Source organism: Falco cherrug, chromosome 16 (assembly GCF_023634085.1).
Source record: "Falco cherrug isolate bFalChe1 chromosome 16, bFalChe1.pri, whole genome shotgun sequence".
Classification (NCBI taxonomy): domain Eukaryota; kingdom Metazoa; phylum Chordata; class Aves; order Falconiformes; family Falconidae; genus Falco; species Falco cherrug.
The window spans coordinates 7,950,961-7,975,050 of NC_073712.1; the positions used below are offsets into that span (position 1 = coordinate 7,950,961).

The following is a 24,090-nucleotide window of genomic DNA, read 5'->3' on the forward strand; positions in this document are numbered from 1 at the left end:
ATGGGAAGCTGCTTCTCTCCAGTCATGAAATGAAGACCTTTCATAGCTGCGGAGACCTTGGTGGCTCCGCATTTAGCCCAGCTGCGTGTCAGTGAGAGGCACTGTGTCAGTCGGGCTCCTGGCACGCAGCCTCCCATACGGCAGCCTCGTGTGGTCTTGCACAATTAATATTGTATAAGGACAGTGATTATAGTTCCTAGTGTATCTGGGGACAGTCTGGAAAGCAGTGGGAATTTATCTGCATACAGAGAGATCAAGGGTTATTAAAAAATAGGGTGGGCAGCAAGAATAAGTTACCTTGGGAGCAAAGGCACCTGTTAAACGCAATTCTCTCTTTCAACCCATTTTCATTCCCCGTTAACACCAGCTGCAGGACACCGCTGTGCCAGGCTTGCAGAGCAGTGCTTGTCTCACCTGCAAAGCACTCTATACATTTCCCATGGGAAGAGGTGGTAGAAGTTACCCACGGTTATGGCATCACAGCTGAACATCTCGGTGAGCAGCTGGTGTCTGCTGCACTGGACTGCTTTGGTTTTGAAACACCGATCTGTCTCCTAGCCGTAACATCTAATGTCACATCCTTGCTTGGCTAGTCAGAGGTCACACTGGAAAACGAGCTCCAAGGCCATGCTCAAAACACAACTAGAGGGCTCTGCCCCTCAGCTTGGTTTTACTGGTGACCCCCAAATTCAGAGGCGCCAGCAGAGATGGGGAAGGAGACACAAGGTGCACAAACATCCTAGGTATGGGCTTTAAGGAAAAGAAGTTCATTTCCTTTGCTTAAACGCAAGCATGTGGGTGCCTGTTTTCCTCACCCCGTCTGTTCTCACATCATTTTCCCCCAGCAAAACTTCGTTTTAAATCTGCCAGGATGACAGTCTGCAAAACCTATACTGCACCAGCTTATCTCCACGCCCCGCACACATTGCCGGGGTCCTGTTGCCTCTGCAACTTGTCTGCAAGGGAATGACGTGATGTCTCCCAGCATATGTGTCAATTTGCAGTCATGTGGCAAAAAAGATACAGAGAAGGGAAGAGTAGGAGGAAAAAATAATGGGAAATAGGGTTTTTCTTCTGCACATTCACTGCGAGTAGGGACATATCCCTGCTGCAAAGAGCGGGGTGTGTCTGAATGCCAGAATAAGATAAGCACTAAGCAGCAACTCCTGGTTGCTGTATTACCTTCAACAGGTCGGGAATACAAATTATTCGGTCCAAACCCCTGACATGATGTCGCAATACCCCAAACCAGAAGCCCTGCTTTGAGCAAGGCATTGGTCCTCCTGCAGTCCCGTCTGACCATGGTTATTTGACGATTTTGTGGATGCATTTTTCTGTGTAAAAAATCCTGAGTTTGACTGACGACGTGGGTCTGGAAAGCAAATGAGCTGGGAGGCACAGTGGCTTTTCAGCATGCTCTCCCCTGTTCCAACACGCCTAGGGCCCGCTGAAGCACCCAGCAGGCAGCATGTCTTGGATCAGTACCGAGCTCCCCGACTGACTCATGCAGGTGGGCAAGCAGATGTAACCATCAGACGCTAGCAATAAAGCAGGCAGAAGCATTAGTCTTGCACATACTCTCCTCCACAGACATTGGCCTGTATTTTTGGAAGCAACCAAAGACGACTCAGTGCTGAGACACCACAGGGAGAGATGCTACAGACCAACTCCTGCCAGGCAGCTGCGACCATCTGTCAGCAGGAGGAGGAACCCGCTGCCTTGCCAGGAGCTCTCCCGCCCCGTGGCTCCCACTCCCCTCCCACCAACTCAGGTACGGATTCGGTTTCTCCGGTGCCTCTCAATTCCTACCCTGATGACCCCACCTCACCATGACACAAGGGGTAACAAAGGTGACTTCCCATCCTTCATCCCTCACATTCACCAAGTGCCCACGAAAAGCAGGTGAGAGAAGGCAGAAAATCTTTGTCCTTGACCTTATGCAAACAACATTTTAATATCCAAAACCTCCCAGGGTTGGGGCACGAGGACCCACGTAGTCACCCCACACAAACTGCTCTGCTGTAGGATGCAGGAAATGGAGCAGCCACACAAGCACAAGGACACCCAGCTTCGCTCCTCTCTTGCCTATTCTTTGGCAAAAGATTTCACAGCAGCATGCAGGGTATTTGAAGAATCTCTTCTAGATTAAGAAACCAACCAGAAAAGCCTGTAGCTATTCTCCAGTTCTGAATATGTCTTTAAAACTGAAAGCATCGCACAAGCCCAGAGGAAAGAGATGCTCTCCCTCTAGAGAAGCACTCATCTCACGGGGTGCAAACACACGACGGCACGGGTACCCAGAGAGCCGAAGGTATGCACAGCCCTTGTGCTGTCACCTGGAAGGGCCGGGCCAGGCCAGGGGACTTGGGAACCTGCTAATCCACGTGAAAGCCACACCATGCCTTCCCTAGCTAGAGCTAGGCAGTGTGAGACGCTCCATATTCCTACCAAAGTGCTATACTTAGCATTTAAATAAAGAGATTAATTAACTGGGCCATGAAACACACCTTGGTCAATGAGCTGCTTTCCACATACACCAGCGCCTTTACAACTCCAAATTCAGACTCACTTATTTTTCTATTTTATTTTCAGTTTCCCTCTTGGCTTTTACTTCCCCTGCTGTGTTGAACAGCCAGTTCCCAAGCGCTAAATGATTTCCAAGCCAGAGCATTGGTCTGCCTGGTTTCCACCCCCATCACTTTTCTAATCATCGCTGCAGTCCCCTGCGCTATAAATGGCAATGCTGAGTGTCCCTCCTGGATTTCGCTAGACTGAGCCTACAGCCAAGGAATGGAGCAATCAGTAGTGCAAAATATAAAGGTTAGAGGGATTTGGAGCCGGAGCAGACAATGGAGCAGAGGCTGAAACTGATGCCCACTGTGAGTGACCCACCAGGATTGCAAAAGAGGACCCTGGGGGCGGCGTGGGCAGGCAGCGGGGCCAGACAGCACGGGCCCGCCAGCTGGCACCGCCACACCAGCCAGCAAGAGCAACCCCTCATCCCATGCCCTCTGCTGAGACTGCAAAACCCGCTCCAAATCTGTACCTATTTGGCAACAAAACGAGAGCGAGGACTGTAACAAAATAAAAAAAGCCATAAGAACCAATAAATTATATGTGCTTACTTTTTATGGGATAAGAATAGGAAAACTGAGATCAGGGGACTAATTTTTGCTTAAATTAGGTAAGTAGAAAAAGAGAGGAAAAAATTAGGAAATGCTCAATGCATGGGGATTTCTCCTGCAAAGATAGGAGCTGGTATACTGAAAGCCCCCATTAGCCATTACAGCTGCAGAATGGAACTAAGGGTCTTTGAGGAATTTGCTAGCAGTAATGATGAATCTCTCATTTCAGTGAAGGACAGGAACACATATAAGAAGCAAAGTCCCGTTCCCAAAGCTAGAATTGGAGAATCCAGTTCAACGTACCGGCATTAATTGTTCCATATTCCATTTAACTCTGGTACTCATAAGGCAAGGTATAAGGAATATGAAAACTAAATATTTTAGGGGCTTGAAGACTAGAAGAGACTGCTGCAATCCTGCTCCCTGCCTTCCTCCGCAGTACCACCCTGAGCCCTCACTCACTACTTCTGCAGCGAGTGGATCATTTCTGTTGGAGGTACAACAGCCCTCAGAGAGATGCGCAGCTCCTGCTTCAGAGATCACCGGTGATGCCGGTGACCACAGCTGAAGACCACTCTTCTCCAGGCCAGGCAAAGGGGATAACTAGTCCACTCCAGCTGGCATTAGGACGACCAGCTTCATCAGGGTTTTGCAGACACTTGCTTCCCACAGTACAAGCCTCCTCGCCACGTGTCAAAGGTCAATGTTAAGTGAAGATTTCAGAGGTACATGTATGTACAATGTTCCTCAAGTATAAACAGAAATGAGGAAGAAAAAAGGAGATGAAGTCAGAGCAGAACTAATTGCTTGCTTTTTTTCCTGTCCGTGGGCCACGGCACCTGCATGAAGCAGCAGGGGTTTGCAAACAGCCCTGCTCCCTGGGAGCAGCAAAACAGCTCCCAAAAAAGCGAGTGGGAGCCTGAACGGCGGAAATGCCTGACCACCACGGTCAGCCTGGAACACGAGCCGGCAAAGGACAGACGCCGCAGCCAGCCCAGCATCCAGGAGGATGTGATGCTCGCACCCCTCAGGGCCAGGGACCTGCCTCAGCTTCACACCAGCCAACAGCCACCCCTGAGCCCACAGAGGAGTGAAAATCTCTCCGGCCCAGGAGAACACCACCAGTTCTGCAACAAATCCACTTACTGCCACATCCTGGCCTTCAACTTGAAAGGGAATTAAAACCCAAAGAAGGCTGCCTTTCTCAAGCTGGATTTCACTGTAGGAAACACTGGAGGTCTGCCATTTCCTTTCCTCTCCAGCATCTTTTCCAACACCCTTTTTGCCTGTCCTGCATTGAACCCTCTCCCTTTCCATCTCCTCCCACGGTTCTCACAGGGTTAACATTGCCAGACTGACAGAAAAAAGCTCTAGGAAGGGACACCACCCCTGCAGCTTTTAGCTCGGTGCTCGGGCAGACTTATCCTTAAACTCTTCCTCTGATCTGGTGGCAGCTTTGGAGCCTGGGAACCCGCAGCTGGCTGAAACGTCATCCTGCCCAGCGTGATCTCCTGCCCCCGCACAGCCAGCGTAATTGAAAACAGTTGTTCAGCTCAGGAGCTTTTCCAAGTCTTTGTGAAAGACCTGAAATGTTCCCATTTTTGATGAGTGAAATACGAGTCTAACTTATAACTAAAAAGTCTGGGGATAGGAAGGCTTGGGATATTTCGGATGCAAAAGTTTCCTTTGCCTCCAGTGCTTCGCGCCAGAGCTTTACTGCCCTTTCCCTGCCACTGCGTTTGTGCTCTGCTCCTCTTCTCAACCATTGGGATGGTAGAGAAGGGCTTGAGGGGACACCAGAGATGCTGCAACAACCCAGCACGGTTGGAAGGGGGATAAACACCTGAAACAGGTTAAACGCATCCCTGCAAAAGGGTAGGAAGGACAGGATGGGTAAAGGCACTAGATCCCTACGTGAGGTTTAGGAGCGCAGAGGGAGGAGGTGAACGTACCTCTCCGTGGGGTGTGCAGTACGTCTCGGGCTTGGTGAGGCCGCAGGTGGAGGAGGCTCTCAGGAGGTGGACTCGTCCCAGCAGGACATCTCCGGCGGGGGGGTAGCAGGCTCCACGGGAGCAGGCTTGCTGTGCGCCCAGCAGCTGCGGGGCAGCTGGAACAGCAGGAAAACAGGACTTGGGGTTGTGTCAGGGTGGCACACAGGCATCAACCTGCACATCGGCTGTTTTCTACAACAGGCCGACTACAAGGTCATGCGTGGGATGACCTACACAATGCATATGGCAAAAAGGACAAAGGTACTTTGCCTCTGAATTACCTTCAGTTTTAATATGAAAAAGGCACTTTTAAAGTGCTTTGTATTAACAGTTATTTCTGAAACTCTTCTTTGCCATGACCCCAGCGTTTGGGCTGCAGGGATGCTCAGTTCCCTGCCCATCATACTGAACAGCCCTGTTTGGTGGCCCCTGTTATATACCTGCACAGCCAGCCCCATAGTGGGTTGCTCAGGTCAGAGAGCAGCCTTTTGCCAAACACCAGCACCATTATCAAACACCGGTCTCCCAGCTGCTGCCACAATACTGCTGCTAATACAAAGCTTACATTAGGAGTGTTTCTGTTTAGTCAGCTTCCCCCGTATCCTTTCAGAAACACTGGATGGTGAGCCTTACCCAAGAGGACAAATACTGCCCACGGCCAAAGCTGGCAGCGTGACTCCATGCTGCCAGGGACACACCTAGGGAAGAATTTTCAGCATGAGCAAAAATGAGCAGAAAATGCCAGGCTAAAGCTCAGTCCAGGTCCTCCACGTTCCTCCTCAGTTTACAGGGAGATAATTTCAATTGATCTACAACAGAATAAGATGGGTGAAAAATCAAGAATAATTAAGAGGAAAATCAGATGCTCAGATTATATGTAATGCACAAAGAATCCCAGCCTTTCATCTAACTCATGAAGCACGCACAAGATTCCCCTGAAGTCCGTATGAGATTGCCCTCTTCCCCAAACACTATCTTTGGATCTTTATGTTATTGCTGAGGTGAACCACAGGTACCAGCACAGCACCTTGCTCGCAGCAAAGCTGGAGTTGCTGACTGCCGGCTCCGTGGGGACATGGAGAAGCCACAGCCCCCAGCACCGCGATGTGCCATGGGCAGGGAGCCGGCACCAATGCCAGGTCGCAATGCAGGGCTAGAGACGATGCCCTGAGGAGCATGAGGTGCGCACACACACACAATGCACACACGCACACACAACACACACAGGCACAGGCACACTCCCCGTACACACCCCCACAGCCACCTCTTCCCAGGCACACCGCATTTTCTGTCCTCCAGCCTCACCCTTTGCCCTGCGTTTCCAGAACCGATTCCAGATCAAAACTCGCCAGCACACGCGATGGCCCAAAGCCGCGTTCTGTGAAAAAAAAACCAACTCTTAAAACTCCCTGCAGAATATGTGTCTCCTGCAGGGTCTCTGTGGCGAAGCCCGGCGGGAGAGTGCAGGGGAAGCAGTGCTGCCAGCACACCCCCAGCAGCCAGAAACCTCACCCCGTCCCCGGTCCCCGCAGTGTCCCGCACGTCCCTGGCTCACAGCAAGGGCTCTCCCCCTCCGTGCCCCTGGCAGCCGACCTGCAACCGCCAGAGCCCTCTGAGCCCCGGCCCTCTCCTCTCCTGGCTTTTAACACGCGTCTGCCTCACCTGGGAGAGAAGGTGCCTGTGGGTGCAGTAACGATAAAGGGAGTGATTCAGGGATCCTCAGACATACACGCCCAGTTACTGTATAACTCATGACAGCTCCTAGACAGGGCGCATGGCCGCAGACATAAATCACTTCAGACGAGGATGACGGCAGTGTAAGCCAGGTAACCGGCAAGTGAAAGCCCATCACAGCGAACCCACCCGGGCTCACACGGCCACCACCAGGACACCACCAAGTCGGCTTGAAACCAGCCCCCTCCAGAGCCCCGGCACGGCTTTACCCACCCGCTCAGGTTTTGCACATTTTGCTTTGCATCGCGATGGCAAGGCAGTGCTGCTATCAGCACCTCAACCTGATCATTTAAAGCCTAATTTGGGATGTCCACGTGAACTGTAATCACATCGTGTGTTCATATATCAGACTTCAGTGCGAAGGCGACCTCAAGCACAGCGCCCGGGTGTTACAGGCAGGCTCGGTCACACAGCCCCTCTCCGGTCCGCAGCACTGGGATTTCTCAAGAGACAGGATTGTCCAAGAGGTCCTTGAGAGTTACCTACAAAATGCAGTCCTGTGAACTCATCAGCAGTCAAAAAAGTCAGTGTGCCAGATTTTTTAAGATACAGAATTCTTATTTGGGTACCTCGCTGCATGCCAGCTGATGAGAAACCTTTCTCCTCTACTTCAGACTTAATTTAGAGCTCTCTTGCAGTTTCTGTTTGAGTGGTCACTGGTGCTTTACATGAGTATTAATGGAAACACTATCAGAAGTTTATTTGTTTTACTGTGCCAGCAAAGTACCAAAATTTTAACAAATGTGTTTAAACTGAGGGTGTTCAGTGAATGCAGCTGGGAGCACAGCTCAGCAGCTTGCACACCACCCCCACCCCCCCAGGCACTGCTGACATGCTGCATTTCAGCTGAACCAGTTTTTCATCCCCGTAAAAACTTGCATCAAGCCTTTTCCATTTACTTTACTGAAACAACCCCAAAATCACATCCTCTCCCATACCGCTCAGCGGCTGAGCAGAGCACAACAGATGACTCTGGATCTTTGCTCCTGTTGCTTTGCTGGCGTGCGCTACCTTCCTCCCCATTCCCCATGCTAGCAACACAGGCATGTGCAAGCCAAGGATCAGAAGCTCAGAGAAAAGGTATATAGGGAGCTGGGAAAAAAAATATTGTCCCTAAGGCTACAATATGTGAAGCACTGGCTCAGCTTCTCCTCCGCTGAGGTGTGCCGGCAGCTGGGGTGTGCCCGCCCTTACCCTGTTACTGCTCAGCAATGCAGTAACACCACATTCCTCCTCCTGCAATGATGCCTCCTCCCCATCTCACCTGGCAGTGAAAAGGAAACGGGAAGAAACACTGGAATGTTTTACAGAGAAATTGAGAGATGAGACGAGCCGCGAGTTGCCGTCACCATTCCTGTACTCTGGCCGTGAGCGGACCCACATGCAGTCAAACCCATCGACAGTGCAACCTCATGCAGCCAAGCGCTAACCACCCACCCCAGCCTCTGCAAGAAATCCCACCAAACCCTAGCCTCCTCCTCTGGTGGGTGACTATGCTGGAGAAGGCAAAGGAGAGGAAGATCTGACTGATTTGGGTTTCTGAAAGGCTGCTGGGGATGCTGGAGGTGGCACTCCTGCAAGCCCTGGGTAAACATCCACTGCTGGGTGCCTGCTCTGCCCCGTATAAAGCCATACCCTAAAGCAGTGGTGGGCTAACGGGGAGGCTGAAGCTGCTCTTGGGAAGACTGTAAATGCCACCTATTGATTCTGCCAGAGCTCAGCAATGTTGAGCATTAATATGCTCTGAAATGGTGATGCTCCACCCCAAATTACTGTAAAGCATGGGACACTGCGATTCTGCCACACAAACAAGAACTGCGAAGTGCTTCCTCAATCACAACCAAAATACCTTCATCATCTTCTGCTCCTCCAGCCTGCCTCCAGTGACTTGCCAAAGCAAGGTAATCCATCACCTGGAATTTCAGGCTCTGCAAGTTCAAACAAGAACAAAAGCAAGGAACAGTCTCATTTTCAAAATATCTACTGCAGATCAATAAAAGCACAAAAGAAAAAAAGCAGCAGTGTCCCCTGACACCGTGTTAGGGCAGGGTACATCCCATGAGTCGGAGCACCATTTCCTGCAGTTTTATTTGTTTCCCAGGGAAAGTCTTACCCAGCCCTCCAAGGCTTGTGGGCTCTGACAGCCCAGCACAGGCTGGTGCCGTAGTAGGCTAAATGGAAAAGGCACTGGAAGTCCCAGCAGCATCTTTCTGCTCCTTCCCACTGATCACAGAGGATTGCTACAACATTTATATTTCATTTTTCATAGTGCATTTTTACTATTATGTCTCCTCTGTATTTAGCTGGCTGTGCTGTCTTGATGTGTCTCAATCTGTAACACGTCCTCACTCCCTGGTACCCAGGGCGACGCTGTCATCTGTCCACAGTAAAGCCTGCAGAGTACGGCCTGGAGCAGCACTGCAGCCCGATCTCCTGAGTCCCATCAGGGCCAGGGGGCTGCATCAGGGATCCCCTGCGCCTTGTCTCTTCTCCAGGTTGAGATGTGTGACCAGCTCCTGAGGAGCTCCCACACCATCACCGAGCTGCTGCCTCCTCACACCTGGTGACATCGGTGTGGGCAGGATAATTTGAGCTCCTGCTCTGTGGTGCACGTGTGTGACCTGCTAAGCAGCTTCTCTCTCCTACCCAGAGGCACTTGTCAGAGGCAGAAAAGCTCCACATTGTGCAATCCTGTACCCGTGGCAGTGGGCTGGCATCAGGTCTTCGTGCCAGCGGTGGGCTGAAGGGGACATGATTTAGAGGACCGTGTCCCTCCCACGCTGGCAGCAACCAAGAAAGGTGCTGCTGGGCTGATTTTAAGTTTCAGGTGGGAAGAGGTCACAGCATTGGGAACAGAAATGACTCACAGCCAGCTGTTCAACAACCAATCTCCCTCCAAAAACAAGGGAGGGGGCAGAACAGCCCCGCCAGCTGGGGACACGTGTGTCACTCCGTGTCACAAGCTCACATTCTGCGATGGCTAATCCCTGCCAAGCCTCTGCATTTCTAACTAGGGTCCTCAGCCAGAGCCCCACCACCACGTGTGGTCACATTCCCCACAGTCTTTCTAGGCTCCGATGGCGATGGAGCTGCAGCAGAGGAAGGCACCGCGGGTTCATCATCCTCGGGCAGCCCGCCGGGTGCTGCACCCAGAGTGAACTCGGTAACAAATGCACTCAGGCGGCAGCAGCCAGAGCTGAAAAGGATGTGACTCCTGCATGAGTCGCTTTGTTTTACTTCTGATCAGATGCTTGCTTTCTGTTTGAATTACAGGCACTTTACTCCTTCAGGAGCTTTTCCAAGGAACCCATCCGAGTTCAGTAGCTTTTGACTCAGCCAAGGTGTGATACCAATTAGTCAGCACTGACCAGTCTAGAATGATCATGCTCGATTAGTTTCCAACTTCTCTCTCTGGAGTTCAGAGGAGCACAAAGGTAACTGGCAATCGGGGCAGAGCACTGCATGCAAGAACACTTAATCTCTTGAAACACAAAACCTCCATTAAGGAAAAAGGATGCTAACTGAGTATAATTTTATAGCTCGAGCATATCAAAATTCAACAATACTTAATGCTGCTGTTGCATTTTTCATTGAAGGATTAATAAATGCCTGAAACACAATTCCTGAAAGCACATTTGCTATACAGGTGGCTGCTATTACAAGAGGGGTGATTTGCTCAGTGATGCCGAGCAGGATCTTGACACAGGGGAGGGCAGACTCCAGAGTCCCAGTCCCTCTGGCCCCTGCCTTCCCAGATCTGGGATGAAACCTCCCATGCTTTCCATCCTTAGGCCAGGTACTGCCTGCGTGCGTCTTGTTAGACCCACACAAACATTTGTGGCAAAAACCTGGAAGGTGGCACGAGACCTGGAGCTGGAAGTGGGAAAAGGGAAACTGGTTTTGTCTGGGGTAAGAAAAGCTGTCCCATGTCATAACTTTTTGACAACTCTCTCTGCTGATTTCAGTAATAAAACATTTCCTCCACCTAATCTTTCATTCTCCATTTTAATTAAAACCTGACCAGCAAACCACCTCCTCATTCCAGCATATGCAGACGATTTAAAACACCTTCTGTGCTAATTGTCGTATTTTCTTTTAAAAGCGTTTCGGGAATTTCTAATGAAATTCCAATTCATGTCCTGAAAACTCTACACCTGCTCTGAAAGCGAATAAAACTTTGAACTGAAAACTGGCTGGCCTAGTTTAGGTTTAAGTTCCAGTTACCCTGGGAGCAGTGCGCCTCCAACTCAGCCTACTTAAGCTGCTGCCGTCTTCTGTGGCCCCGCTACAGCACGCACCGGGCCGGTGGCAGCTAAAGCAAAGGCTGTCACTATTCGCCCTTAGGTCAGAATTTTCTTTTTTTTCCCTGCCAGCTCCCTTCCACATGCTCAGATGCACACAAGCTCAGCACAGGAGCCCGCATTTATAGCTCAAGCATATCAAAATTAAACAATACTTAATGCTGCTGTTTTGTAGGAGGCAGCTACCAGCAGCACAGGAGCCCGCACGGCGCGGGGGGTCTGTGGCTGCCCACCTCCCGCAGCACAGCCCTCCCCAGGCGCACACCGACAGGGCAGCAATGCTGGCAGGGTCAGCGGGCTGGGAAGCCTGCCTGCTTCCACCAGGTTCGATAAAGTTATCCTTGCAGGGGAACATCTTTGGTTTTGTCACGTCCACATTTTCTAAAGGGGAAAATATTCCATTAGGAAAGTGTCCGGCTGTTTTCTGCAGGATTTTGGCTTTTCCAGGCTATGGTGATGGAGCAGGGAGGGGGTCTCTGCATTCCCACTGTTGCCAGCCAGTGAGCCCCTCTGCACAGCTACCCTGCCTCCACCTGCAGCCATCGCTGGCAGAAAGTTTAAACCAATGGGGTATTTAGGAGCCCCCTTAAAGCCCTATATCTGCCCTGACACTGCAAGTGGTGACTGAAAAGGAGATCACGCTATTTTCTGCTCCTGGCTGCCAGCTTGCTCCTCCACCCACCTGCTGGAATTGGAACAAGGGACTCACCATGCATGGGGTTTGATCCTGCCAGGGTAAAATACAAGTGTTTTGCCCCATCTTTGCTCCCCTCCCCGGGTGGCACATCAGGCTGGAGCAGGTGAGCACAGCCCCACGTCCCAGCACGCCCCACCGCAGAGCTCGCGCTTACCAGTGACAAAGTTCAGCAGAGCCTGACCCTTGTCCCACACGGACGTGTGGCAGATGAGGCAACACATCCTTCCACCTCAGCAGTGCTCTTGCTGAGACCCACTGAGATGATACTACACTATATTTTGGGAAATGCCTCCAAGAAGCAGAGGTCAGCTCAGTGTTTTGGCTCAAGTTTCCCCTCCACAACTCTACAAAACCCAGAGCCATGGGCTGGGCTTGGGAAGGGACCTCCAGCAGCCACCGAGGCCAAGGTGCCACTCGCCGTGGGGCTGGCCTCCCACACTCACAGCTCTCGAACAAAAGCATTGTGTTAATTGCATTTGAATGTCTTCCTCCAAGGTAAGTAATACAAAATGAAAAAAAAATAATATTTTGGATTCAGACAAAGGAACTTGGCCAGGCCTTCCACAGGTCAGCTGGAGGACCACCAGGGTGCAAAACTGCACAAAACGGGGTGATATTAGGTGCAAAGCACCAAAGTCCCTGTGGCTGTTTCTCTGTGACCTCCTCCTCTCCAGGAGGCAGCTACCATTCCTCCAGATGGCACAGCAGAGCTAGGTCACCACAGCTGAGCCACGTGGCCATCCCACACTTCACATTTACCTGGCTTCACTCTGTGCCCATGGCGGCTCGCGGGGACGCACCGAGCAGGCACGCAGTGCTTCAGTACAGCGCAAACTGCCGGAGTAATGAAACCAAAGTTTTATCATTTTATTCATTTTTAATAGGGACAAGCCCTTAATATGCCTTGCTGGCCTTTGGGGTTTCCTTTTCTTTTTATACCCCATTTGACTCAAGTGTTTTGGGGGAACAACACATACAGCATACTTGTGCCTGAGCAGGCCAGCTGTCCCAAAGATTCCTTGGAGCTTCATATGGAGATGCTCTGGCAGCAGGGGCTGGTCCTTACACCACGATTGTTTCCCTTCCAGCACCTCCCAGCGTAGCTCTCCCTGCCAAGCCACCAGCACGCACCCGCGGCATGGCCAGCGCCTGCCATGCCCCTGCGCAGGACGTGGCCACGCTGCCAGCATGGAGCTGAGCGCCGGCCAAGGGCCACAGCTGAAACCAGAGCCGAGCCACCTGCAAGCCCCAGGGCTCACAGCCCGGGGAGCGACCCCTCTCCAGCCCTTCTGCAGAGCTGGAAATGCTCCCTGCTCCTCTCCTCACGCACACCCACCCATCGCGTCACTCCCGGTGCTCTGGTTCCCGACAGCAGCACCAAGGTCATCCCTGTGCGAAGCAAGCCGTGCAAGCAGGCGACTTCACTTTGGGCTCCTGCAGAGCTGCCCCGGCGCAGCAATGGTTGCAGCGCACCTTCGCCTGCGCCCCCGAAGCAAACTCAGAGCAGCGTTACGCGAGCTGGCAGCTCCAGCACTGCGCACCAGGCATCAGCCAAGCTCAGCGCGTGCGAAGCCGGTGAGTGGAGCCAGGCTGCGGAGCATCGTCTCACTGAGGCACCCCGAGCAGTCACACACCCGGGCCTTCCCCCAGCCAGCAACATTTAGGTTAAGCCTGAAGTGCTCACACTGCTTTACACATTCAGGCAGAGCCCTTCTTCCAGATGACGTTAAACTCCTGCAGTTCTCCCAGCTATAAAGCCTGGTTTAATCAACGCTGCAATTAAACCTGACAACCTCCTTGTGCAGACTCTCCTAAATAAGATTAGGAACAGCTAAAATTAGTCTAATTTAGTGTTAATCATTAATCCTTTTATCTACTCTTAATCCAATTTAAATGTCCACACAACGAGCTTGCACAGACTTTGTTACTCAAATTCAAAACAAAATTGAATTAAATATTATTTAATTAAATCAACACAATCTGAGTGCTGCTATAAGAGGCATTTGCCACAGATGACTATCAGCTGCTTGGTTAATGCTTAGAATTATCCTGAGCTCTGTGCTCCCCCCACAGCTCCAGCTCTTAGTACTTCAGGATTGCACGGACATCTCCATCAGTATTTAATGAATTAAAAAGTACCATTCCCAGCCCTCATGTTGGAAAAGAGACCTTGAAATAGAAGGCTCGGGAGGCAAAGAAAATCCTGCCTCAAAAAAAAACAAACAAACAAAAAAAAAACCCCAAAAAAAGCTAAAAGAAAACCAAAAAAAAAACACCTCAACTTTTTTTAGGCAAAATGTCACTACTCCAACACTTCACACTGACCTTTGTTTCTGGGGCTGTGCACTGCACAGACATGCTGCTTTCGAGTGTTTGTGCAGGGCCTGAGCAGCTCACACTGCTCATCATGCTCTGGGGCTGGAAGGCGAGAGCACATCTTACACTGCAAAGAGCTGGTAGCCTCGCCATGCAGCCAGCCCTGGCTGGAGGTACGGTGACCTTGAACTTTCCCTGTCTAATTGCTGTCTCCTTCAGCTATCGTTTCTGCAATGGTCATTTTTCAAAGCGTTGCAGAAGAAAAAAACAGCTTGAATGCAGGAATCAGCTGCAACCTTTGCTGCCAAGTTGGCAGAGAAGATAAGGACCTTTTATTTAAAGAAAAAAAAAAAAAGCAGACGCTGAGGAGGGATAGACAAGTCTTTAGCAACTTTTACAGCCAGTCCTGCAATCCAGTTTCCTAAGCACATTCAAAACTTGCAGAAAAATCCCCAAGTTTTCACCAGCAGTGTTTCCTTGGAGCGCTCTGCTTGCTGTGCAATGCTCTCCCGCCCAGGGCGGGTGCTGCGGGTGGCAGGAGGGGTGGCAGTGGGGAAAGCCACCAGCCACCCTCCCACGTGCGGGATGTGAGGAGCGAGGGGTGACTCACTGCTCCACACATGCCCACAGCAGAGCTCAGCAAGGAAGGGGGGGGACGACCAAAACAAAACCCCAAACAAACTCAAGCAGCTTGTCCCTTTGTGAGGCGGGACAGTCAGCGCCCGCGTTCCCACCGTCAGGAGCCAAGTGGGGCGTTAATGCCCAGAACCCCGGGCAGGGCAGGAGAAGATGGCAGGAAAACAGCATGGAGGAGTGCAAACAAGAATTTGGAGTTGTGACCCCAACAGAAGCCAGACTTTAGGCTGGTTTTAATTACTGAATCAGAGAATGGGTTGGAAGGGACCTTAAAGATCATCTGATCCAACCCTTATGAGCCAGTTCAGTGATTTTCGATCAGAATTTGGGCAGTATCACCTCGCAGGACAGGTTTCCAGAAAGGAAGGTGTTCAAAACCTCTAATGAAAGAAGGAAGTTCTCTAGCTAATGAACACACACTCCAGCAGTTCCCCCATTTCTCAGAGCTCTCTTCTGCCCCGTCCCACACCCAGAACAGAAGCGGTGCTCAGCCTCGGCTCTGCCAGGCACACGGATGCGCCAGCTGCGGCACCAGCGATGTCGCAGCAGCAGCAGGAAGGGGAAACACAGCCCCAGTCATTCACATCACACGGAGGTTTCTCCCAGGTGGGCCAAGATAAAACCCAGCTCAGCAGCATCAAACCCCCATTCCCTGTGCCACAGTCCTTTTCCATGTGCTGGGGGCACGGAGTAAGAGAACCCCCATTTTTCTCTGCCTGGTTTGAGGACAAGCCCCCTCCAGCTCCAGTTTGCTTTGGGGGCCGCCTGCCCACCGTCCGGGCTGTGCCTCGCCAGGGTTCGAACACCCCGGGGTGCCACTCCAGGAAATCCAGCCTGGGGAGCCGCTGGGCTGCAGCCTCCTTTACAGCATCTTCCGAAGGCTCCCTCTGAGCCTTCACCTCTTCCCACACACCAACCGCTCCTTAAAAACACTGCTATCGCATCAGCTCACACCGTGGGGTAGTTTGTATTGCTGCCCTGGCAGCACAATTCCCACCCTCAGCCACACGGATCACGTGAGAAATCTGTCCAGACACCATCACCTGCCATGCGAAATCAGAAGTTGTAAATCCCAACAACTTCTTGCGGCTTTAGCAACTTCCCTAAGGTCAGCAGCCACTGAAATGCATATGGCCCTCCCAGCCAGTGCAGTATATGTGTGCTGACGGAGCCAGCAGATGATGTAATTTGCTGTGTGTTATTGATGCAACGCTCTTCGGCAGCAAGCCAGGGAAGAAGTGTGACAGTGGAGCCTTCTGTTTTTTCCCCAAAATGGAAATGTGCTGTCCTTTAGGTGAATCACAAGGAGTGACACAAGTGGGTATTACAGAGTTTCAGCATCAAGTGTAGGAAAACTGAAAAACAGGGTCTTAACAGTAACTTTCACTAGCTTGGGAATTCCCAGTTATTCTCTCATTTCCAAGACATCAATGTGCTGTCACACGTCACGTCTATCTGCTATCTAATGGTTCCCTTTGCCATGAACCACCTATAGAAACCTTTAACGTCTTCACGCCTTGTCCTGGGTAACGCCTTTGCTACGCCTCCCCAAGGCACTTTTTTTACCCACTTCACTGCAAGAAAGGGCAGCAAAGCAAAGACACCTCTTTGCTGAATGGGACCATGCACAAACCAAGCTCTAGACCCAAACGCTGTAATATTTTATGAGCTATGGGCACAGACTCTCTCCCTTGCTCCAAAGGGCTGGCTCAGCAAAGCTCCTGCTAATATATTGAACATTTCTTACAGAAGCAGGCATGGAGCTGCACTGCAAGTTGCACGTATGATGTCTTGGCTCTGAAATCAGACTTTGAGGTCAATTTATTTTTTGGGGGGTGGGGGGAGGGAAAGAGTAATGAGTTTTGTAGAAGAAGAAAAGAAGAAGAGAAGATGCAGAGAAGATGGAGAGAAGAAGAGAAGGAAAAGAAGAAGAAAAGGAAAAGAAGAAGAGAAGGAAAAGAAGAAGAAAAGGAAAAGAAGAAGAAAAGGAAAAGAAGAAGAAAAGGAAAAGAAGAGAAGGAGGAAAAAAGGAAGAAAAAGAAGAGGAGAAAAAAGAAGAGAAGAGAAGAAGAAAAGGAGAAGAAAAGAAGAAGAAGAGTTGAGAAGAACAGAAGAAGAAGAGAAGAAGAAAAAGAAGAGAAGATGAGAAAAAAGAAGAGGAGAAGAAGAAAAGAAGAAGAGAGGAAGAAAAGAGAAGGAAAGAAGAGAAGAAGAAAAAGAAGAGAAGATGAGAAAAAAAGGAGAAGAGAGGAAGAAAAGAGAAGGAAAGAAAAGAAGAAGAGAAGATGAGAAAAAAGAAGAAGAAGAGAAGAGAGGAAGAAAAGAAGGAAAGAAGAGAAGAAGAAGAGAAGATGAGAAAAAAGAAGAAGAAGAGAAGAGAGGAAGAAAAGAAGGAAAGAAGAGAAGAAGAAGAGAAGATGAGAAAAAAGAAGAAGAAGAGAAGAGAGGAAGAAAAGAGAAGGAAAGAAGAGAAGAAGAAGAAGAAAAAGAAGATGAGAAAAAAGAAGAAGAAGAGAAGAGAGGAAGAAAAGAGAAGGAAAGAAGAGAAGAAGAAGAAAAAGAAGAGAAGATGAGAAAAAAGGAAGAAGATAAGAGAGGAAGAAAAGAGAAGGAAAGAAGAGAAGACAGGGGAATAAAGGAAAAAGAAAAAAGAAAAAAAAAAGGAAAGAAGGATAAAAAAAGAAGAGGGGGGAGGAAAAGAAATAAAAAGGGGTTTTTTTTAGCCTGGCCGGATCAAGGGCAAGCGCGGCCAAGGCGGCGGGGGGCGGCCCGTGCTGGCGGCTGCTCCGGCCCCGCCCGCCCCGGCCCCGCCCGCCCCGGCGGCCATATAAGGCGGCGGCGGTGGCGCCGGGCAGCAGCTGCCGAGCCGAGCCAGCCCGCAGCGCTCGCCCACCGCCCCGGCTCTGGGTAAGGGGGTGCGCGGGGGCACGCCGCGGGGGGGGCGGCTGTGAAGGGTCCGCGCTGCCGGGCAGCCCCCGCCGGGGCGGAACATCCATCACCCGGGCGCGCTCCGAGCGGGGCGGGGGCGGGCGGGGGGTCCGAGCGGCGCGGGGAGAAGCGCCCGGCGGTGCCTGACGTGCCCCCTCCTCTCCTGCAGAACCGGCACCCTCCGAGCGGCCGCCGGGAGATGGAAACCGTGCAGGAGCTGATCCCCTTCGCCAGGGAGATGCTGAGCCAGAAGCCCGGCAGGAAGATGGTGAAGCTGTACGTGCTGGGCAGCGTGCTGGCCTTCCTCGGCGTGGTCATCGGCCTGGTGGAGACGGTGTGCAGCCCCTTCACCGCCCAGGGCAGGCTGGAGGAGGAGGAGGAGAGGACACCTGCCCCGAGGCGAGGGCAGATGCTCGCCCAGAAACGGGAGGATGTGATCTTGGGCAAGGGCGCGAAGGCGGCGGTGGTGCAGAGGGCCCTGGTGACCAGACCGCATGCGTCCTGAGCGCCCCACGCACGAGAGACTCTGCTGTCTGCTTGTACCCGCGGTGGTTCCAGCGAGGAGGGAGAAGGGCTGCCTGGAGGAGACCACCGGGCTCGGAAGGAGTGAACGGTTCTATTTGCTGCTGTGCAGCAGTGGGGGGAAAAATACCTTTTCTTGGTATAAAAATGTGCAAGATGCACAGCACGGTTTCTTATTTTTCTTACAGTTGCATTTTACAACATTTTGCAAAATCAATAAATATTTTATACAGTACCAGTGCTTTCTAGCTATGTTTATTTTCAAAGCCTTCTCACCGATGGGCAAATTGGTTTCACTTGTGCTTCTGGCTCCACTCCAGGGGCAGCTGGGGGGCCCCAGGGAAGAGCTGAGGGTGGTGGCCTCCCCCTCCCCATGAAGCCCCCCTCGGTGAGACCGCTCTGGGAGCAAGTGGGCTGGTGGTCCTGTACCTCTGGCAGCACCTCCCTTCTGACACGGGCCATTGGGGAAGGGGGGCACTTGTCTCACACAGTGACAGACATGCCCAAGTTGAGAGAGGGTTATCTGGGTTTAATGGCACAGATCTGTGCCTTGTGCCCAGAGCTATTTAAAAAAGCCATCCTCCTAACAGGCTACAGCTGCTGCACAGCTGAAAAAAAAATAATTTAAATATCCTATCTTTTCTGGGCTCCCTCACAAAGCCACTACAGCCATCTAATACAGAATATACTAGCTAGAGTAATACTAGCTTCCAGGCTTATTGGGGTGTCACAAATGGAAAAATTGAAGCATGGAGACACACAATGGCACAGTCAACCTGGAGGGTATGGAAACACATCCACACTTCAGGGCTGCACCCAGAGCACTGCCAGACTCTAATATTGGAGGACTTTCACCTATTTAAAAATCTCTCCCAGACTTGGTAAGAATCTGTTGCATTCAGGACTATGTCACGTTGCTCAAATTAACCCTCCAGACAGCTACAGCTGAAAGATCCTGCCCAAGGCGCAGAAGGGAAAGAGTCCTGCCAGTCATGACTGGGGCAGAAAATCCCTCTTAACCCGCTCAGTGGCAGAGACAGGGGCAGCAGGGCAGAGGCAGGAGCAGGCTACACACCTTGTACACAAACTGGGGGGAGATGTACCAGCAATATGCCACTATTTAGCTAAAAGCAAAACAATTGACACAAACAGCAGGAGATTATGGAAAAGGAATGCTGCCTGACACCGGTGCCGAATGCATGGCTCTTCCTAGAGCTGCACAAGTTAAGATCAGAATCCCAGCACATAAGAACGCAGACAAGTTCACCCTTACATTTTCATAATGTACAACCAACAATCGATTTTGTTGACAATTATTTCTGTTAAAATAAACCCAGCAGCACATTGCGGAGGAGGAGTCTTACCGAGTCCTCACAAAAACTCTTCAAGCTTTGAATCAAGTATGAGGTTCCTTTTCCTTATGGGGAAAAGAGGAGAGTCCAATTAAAAATGGCCTTCAAGAAACACTTCATATAGTCCCTGACCAAGCCTTCGGTCTCTGGCAAGGTTGAACAATCCAACACCTCATTGATACCAATGGTAATTCCATAGGAAAACAAGAAAGGAGAATTCAGGCCTGAAGAAAGCCATCAGCTGATGAATCTCTGTCATCCTCCCCCTCCTCCCCAATTCCAGCTTTAAACAGGTCCTACGCTTGCAGCACACCCTCAGGGACAGGGAAGGCTGACCTGGAATTCCCTGTGGCACACTTACTGCATGGATAAACCAAGGGCCTGAATGTCTGTGGCTGCGTCCCAGTACTTATAGTTAAAATTTGTCTTTGCAATTCACGAGCTTTCGGAGTGACTCTGCCATGCTCCATTGCCGGTGTGTGTGGATGCTGTCTGCCAGCTGCAAACAAAATTACTGCCAGGTCTGAGCTCTCACGCGTTACTGTCATTTAGAAGCATCACTGCTGCGACAAGCAGAGCTAAACAGTTGACAAACGGATTAAACTGAGATGACAATCACGTCTTTGTCCAAGGCAGCTGCAAACTCTGTTAATCACACTTCGGTTCCCAAGATTAGGACTTCTCTACAAGTTATAGCTGTCTCATCCTGCCCTAGGAGAAAGGGAAGATTTTAAAAATGAGGAGATAGAGCTGCCCAGCTTGTGAGTCCAGAGGCAACCAGGGAGCTCCAGGTGAACGCAGCCAGGCTGACCTCCACCACTTCTGGCTCTGGACCTCAGGTTTGCCTTCACACCACATATGTGGCCTCCTCACATCATGCCAGCACCCTGCTGCCCACATCTCCTCTCCACAGTTATCTAGTCACAGGGTTTATGAGCTTAAAGCAAAGAGGTTTGTGGAACAATCAAAATAGCTGCTCCTAAGACAGCTAATGGGATTAGACAGCTAAACCACCGCACTGCGCCGGCAGTTCTGGAGCCAACTTGGTAAAATCATGTCCTGCAGAAGACAATCTCCTGCCTCTTGACGTACTGCAATCTCAGAGGTCATTACCACCCACATATTACCCTGAAAGTTCAGCCTGAGAGGTCAAGCCTACGCGTTACCATTTCCACGGCAGATTGCACTGATATTAGAATTGCATTGATATTAGACAGCACCCGCTTTCTGCAGAGTGATGAATTAGACATGTATTAATGTCTGATTTTACCACAATGACCATATAAAGTCTTATTTAAAACCACACAACAATAAATTCGGGGTGCATGGAAGCTTGGTAATCCATTTAACATCACTTTAACTATGATGAATGACAGACTTGCCAGGTGCAGTAGATTAAAAAGCTTCAGCAAACTTCCCTGCCTTTAAACCACGGCACGACTCTCCAAACCGGCCTGTTTCCCAGCCCCATCTCCAACGCCTCACAGCTCTATCCTGACACCAGACAATCGCAGCAAATCCTGGCCAACACAATGGCCACAAATGCAAACCCATGCAACCAGCAAAGAACATCCACACACATCGGCAGCGGAGCACAGCAGTCATTCCGAAAGCCTGTGTGTGAACTGCAAAGGCAAATTTTAATTGTAACTGCTGGGATATACCAGAAAGCAACCAGATGGAATAAGATGTACAGTCAGTACTAGTAAGGACACCTGAGGCAAGCTATGGTGTGGAAGCATATGGAGCATTTAAGGCTAAGTTAAACTGAAGTCCTGAGGGATAAGCTCCTGAGGAGAGCCACACATTGCCCGAGGTGGGAGTTACATTGCCAAGTTTGCATGAGGTTTATTTCTATTATTCTCTTTAAGACTCAGCCGAATCTAGTTTACTCTAACCTACAAAGCGTGATGTTTTCCTGGTGCATTAAATCCTCAGGCAAGTTGCAGCTGGCATGAGCTCTGGTGAGCATTTGTCTGCACCCATCCTTCAAAGATCTTATTTCAGCTTGGAGCTCTTGTCCAGGCTTTCATCACACAAAGTTGAAGGCCACCTAAGACCCTGCAGCCCTCCCTGCACAGGCCAATTGGTTCAAGGGCATGAGCCGAACATCTTTAGAAGCCCTCACTTGCTATTTGTGGTTTGGACTCTGGATGTTTCAAGAGCGGCCAGGCTAAATTTAGGGGCCCAAGATAAGCATATCAGCCTCTGCCACCCAACACCAAGGGCACCGGGAACATGGACAGCGGCCAAGACTCAAAGCAGCCACAGCACCAACAATCAAATATCAAAGCAGCAATTCCTGATTTGGTCACACAGGAAGAAAATCAATGTCGCGCTTAGAAATGACTTGAACATCACAGTATTTTCTCTAAACTGGCAGTGAGTAGAAATACCATGTCAAAACAAACACAGTCCTGCAATCACCTCAAGTCTCCCTTGGGACCTGAGAGTGCATTTTCCCGAAACGGTGCAGCTGGGACAGTGATGGAGTTTGCAGGGTGTCAGCACTGCCCGCGGGCCATGCCCAGAAGCCACAGTGAGACGGCGTGCAGCCGTGCCAGGACACACGCACGTCTGTCATGGTGCAACAGCATCCCGCTGACAGGCACATCAGCCTAAAGTGTCACTGAGGGTGGCCCTTTATAAAGGTGATATCCCTATCTGTAAAGAAAGGAATTAAATCTGTGTTCATGGTAAAGTATGCCGGGTCTGCGAAATTAACATTTTAATGTCTATGTGATAAAGGAGAGCAAGGGGCGGTGGCGGGAGGAAAACGCCCTGCTTTAACAAAGATTTGATGACGGGTTGAAAAAAGCCAAATATTACTCAAAAGAGAAAAAACAGAAGCGGTATCCCAATTTCTGCCAAGTGCTTTAGAGTCTCTGAGCTGCACGCACAAACCTGCCTGAGCCTCAGCCCTGCCCCGGAACGCGCTCCCTCCAGGCAGCACAGGCTGCGGGCACGGCGGGGGCTCTCCAGCAGCCCCCCTCGGCTGCTCTGCCCGTTTGCTGTCAGAACAAGTCCCTTTCCATACCCATTTCCTCCAAGCGAGCTCCGGGGGCACAAAATGAAGCCACCCCCCTGCACAGAGCAGCACAGCGCCTAGCATCACCCCTTGAACAACGCGGCTTCAAAAAAACAAGCAATAGAGAAGGGACTTGTAGCAGGGGGACACATCCAGGAAAACTTGGGTGAAGCTGTTTCAGAATCAACAGGCTGCCCCCCTCCCCCCGGGGCGCCCTGTCTGCGGAGCGGGCATGCCGTGCCACCCAGCTCCCCTCTGCCAGAGCAGGAGTGTTTGGCAGCAGCAGGGCCAGGACCAGCTGAGATCAGAAAACGCTTCTCCACAGTCACTTCTTCCTGCCCTCCTCTCCCATCCCTCGCTCCCCGCCCTCAGGAAAAGGTTAAAAACAAGTTCTTAAGTTGCACACAGCAAAACAAACCCAGAAAAAGCTGCGAGTAGGAGTGAGGAGCAGCAGCACCCTGGAAGGGCAACAGGCGGCAAAGAGCAAACCCACGCGGACAGCAAAGCAGGGACGGATCCGGCAGCTCCTGCTGCCGCCGCAGCCCCCAGCCCTCCCGGGGACCACGCCAGCACCGCCCCACGCTTCACCTCACACAGGACACCCTAAATGGCACACGCAAAATTTTCTTTTATAAAAAGTTTAAGTTATGTCCAAAATACTCTGTATCGCAGTCCTTTCTTATCAGCTACTTTGTTTCACACAAAAACCCAACCCAAACAGACAATTGCCATCCAACACCACACCGGCAGGGCAAGCGCAGCGTTCGGCTCCATAGTCACCAGGCTGCCTCCGGCCACGCATCTCCTCGCACCAGGCAGAGCAAAGAGCACGATACCCTCCCAACGTGCTTGCAGCCAGTGCACAAAGGTTGACAGTTATTGCTCTACTGCAGTATCCTAACGCTAGTAACAAAAGACAACATCTGAAAAGAGCCTCTCTCCCTGCTGGCAACACAGACAAGACCACAGCAGAGGTAAGGTTAATGAGTTTTTGGTTTTTTGTTTGGTTTTTTTTTTTCTCCCAAGCCAAGGAATGAAATGGTTGCCCCATGACCATGACCCAAGTTAAAAGCAAAAGGGGGCAGGAAGAGGCAGAGTGGCTGTACTGGTCCAACCTGACCAAAGGGGGTTGAGTGCTTCTTATCAGAGGGAAAGTTGAGACAGAAGTAGGAAGGCAGAAAAAAACCCACAATCCATAAAGCAGAAGCAATGCCAGAGAGCTCCACTGCCATACCAGGTATGCCACTAAATTAAACCATCTTTATTTTAAAGCTGTGATAGGGGGGAAAAAAAATAATTCTTTACATAATTCTTTCTGACTGGTTACAGTAGGGGGGGGGGGGGGTCTGAGAGGGACAACCACGGCATTGTGCCCACTTATATCAGAGCACGGTGCAGCCCCCGCACTGCAGATCAGGCTCTTGTCCCAGCAAACGCGATGTTCCGCCGGCTCAGGAGCT

At 50.8% G+C, this 24,090-nt stretch overlaps 2 protein-coding genes across 4 annotated transcripts in view; one reads left to right on the forward strand and one right to left on the reverse strand.

Annotated features, from left to right (window-relative positions):
- Window positions 1–11,952, reverse strand: part of LAMB3 (laminin subunit beta 3) — a 31,358-nt gene extending 19,406 nt beyond the window's left edge. For 2 of the 3 annotated variants that reach the window (XM_055728286.1, XM_055728285.1), the window contains exons 1-5: window positions 11,861–11,952; window positions 8,700–8,778; window positions 6,422–6,494; window positions 5,750–5,814; window positions 5,078–5,232 (exon numbers count right to left, since the gene is read on the reverse strand). In XM_055728286.1, the coding sequence (XP_055584261.1) occupies window positions 5,078–5,232; window positions 5,750–5,814; window positions 6,422–6,494; window positions 8,700–8,778; window positions 11,861–11,938 (450 nt within the window). In that variant the 5' untranslated portion in view covers window positions 11,939–11,952. Of the gene's footprint in view, window positions 1–5,077; window positions 5,233–5,749; window positions 5,926–6,421; window positions 6,639–8,699; window positions 8,779–11,860 lie in introns of those variants that run through there. The other variant, XM_055728287.1, reaches the window with a different exon arrangement.
- Window positions 11,953–17,624: 5,672 nt separating this feature from the next.
- Window positions 17,625–18,485, forward strand: G0S2 (G0/G1 switch 2). Its single transcript, XM_055728093.1, has 2 exons — window positions 17,625–17,707; window positions 17,898–18,485. The coding sequence occupies exon 2, from the start codon at window positions 17,928–17,930 to the stop codon at window positions 18,231–18,233; it is 306 nt and encodes a 101-aa protein (XP_055584068.1). The 5' UTR covers window positions 17,625–17,707; window positions 17,898–17,927; the 3' UTR covers window positions 18,234–18,485.
- Window positions 18,486–24,090: the final 5,605 nt, after the last annotated feature.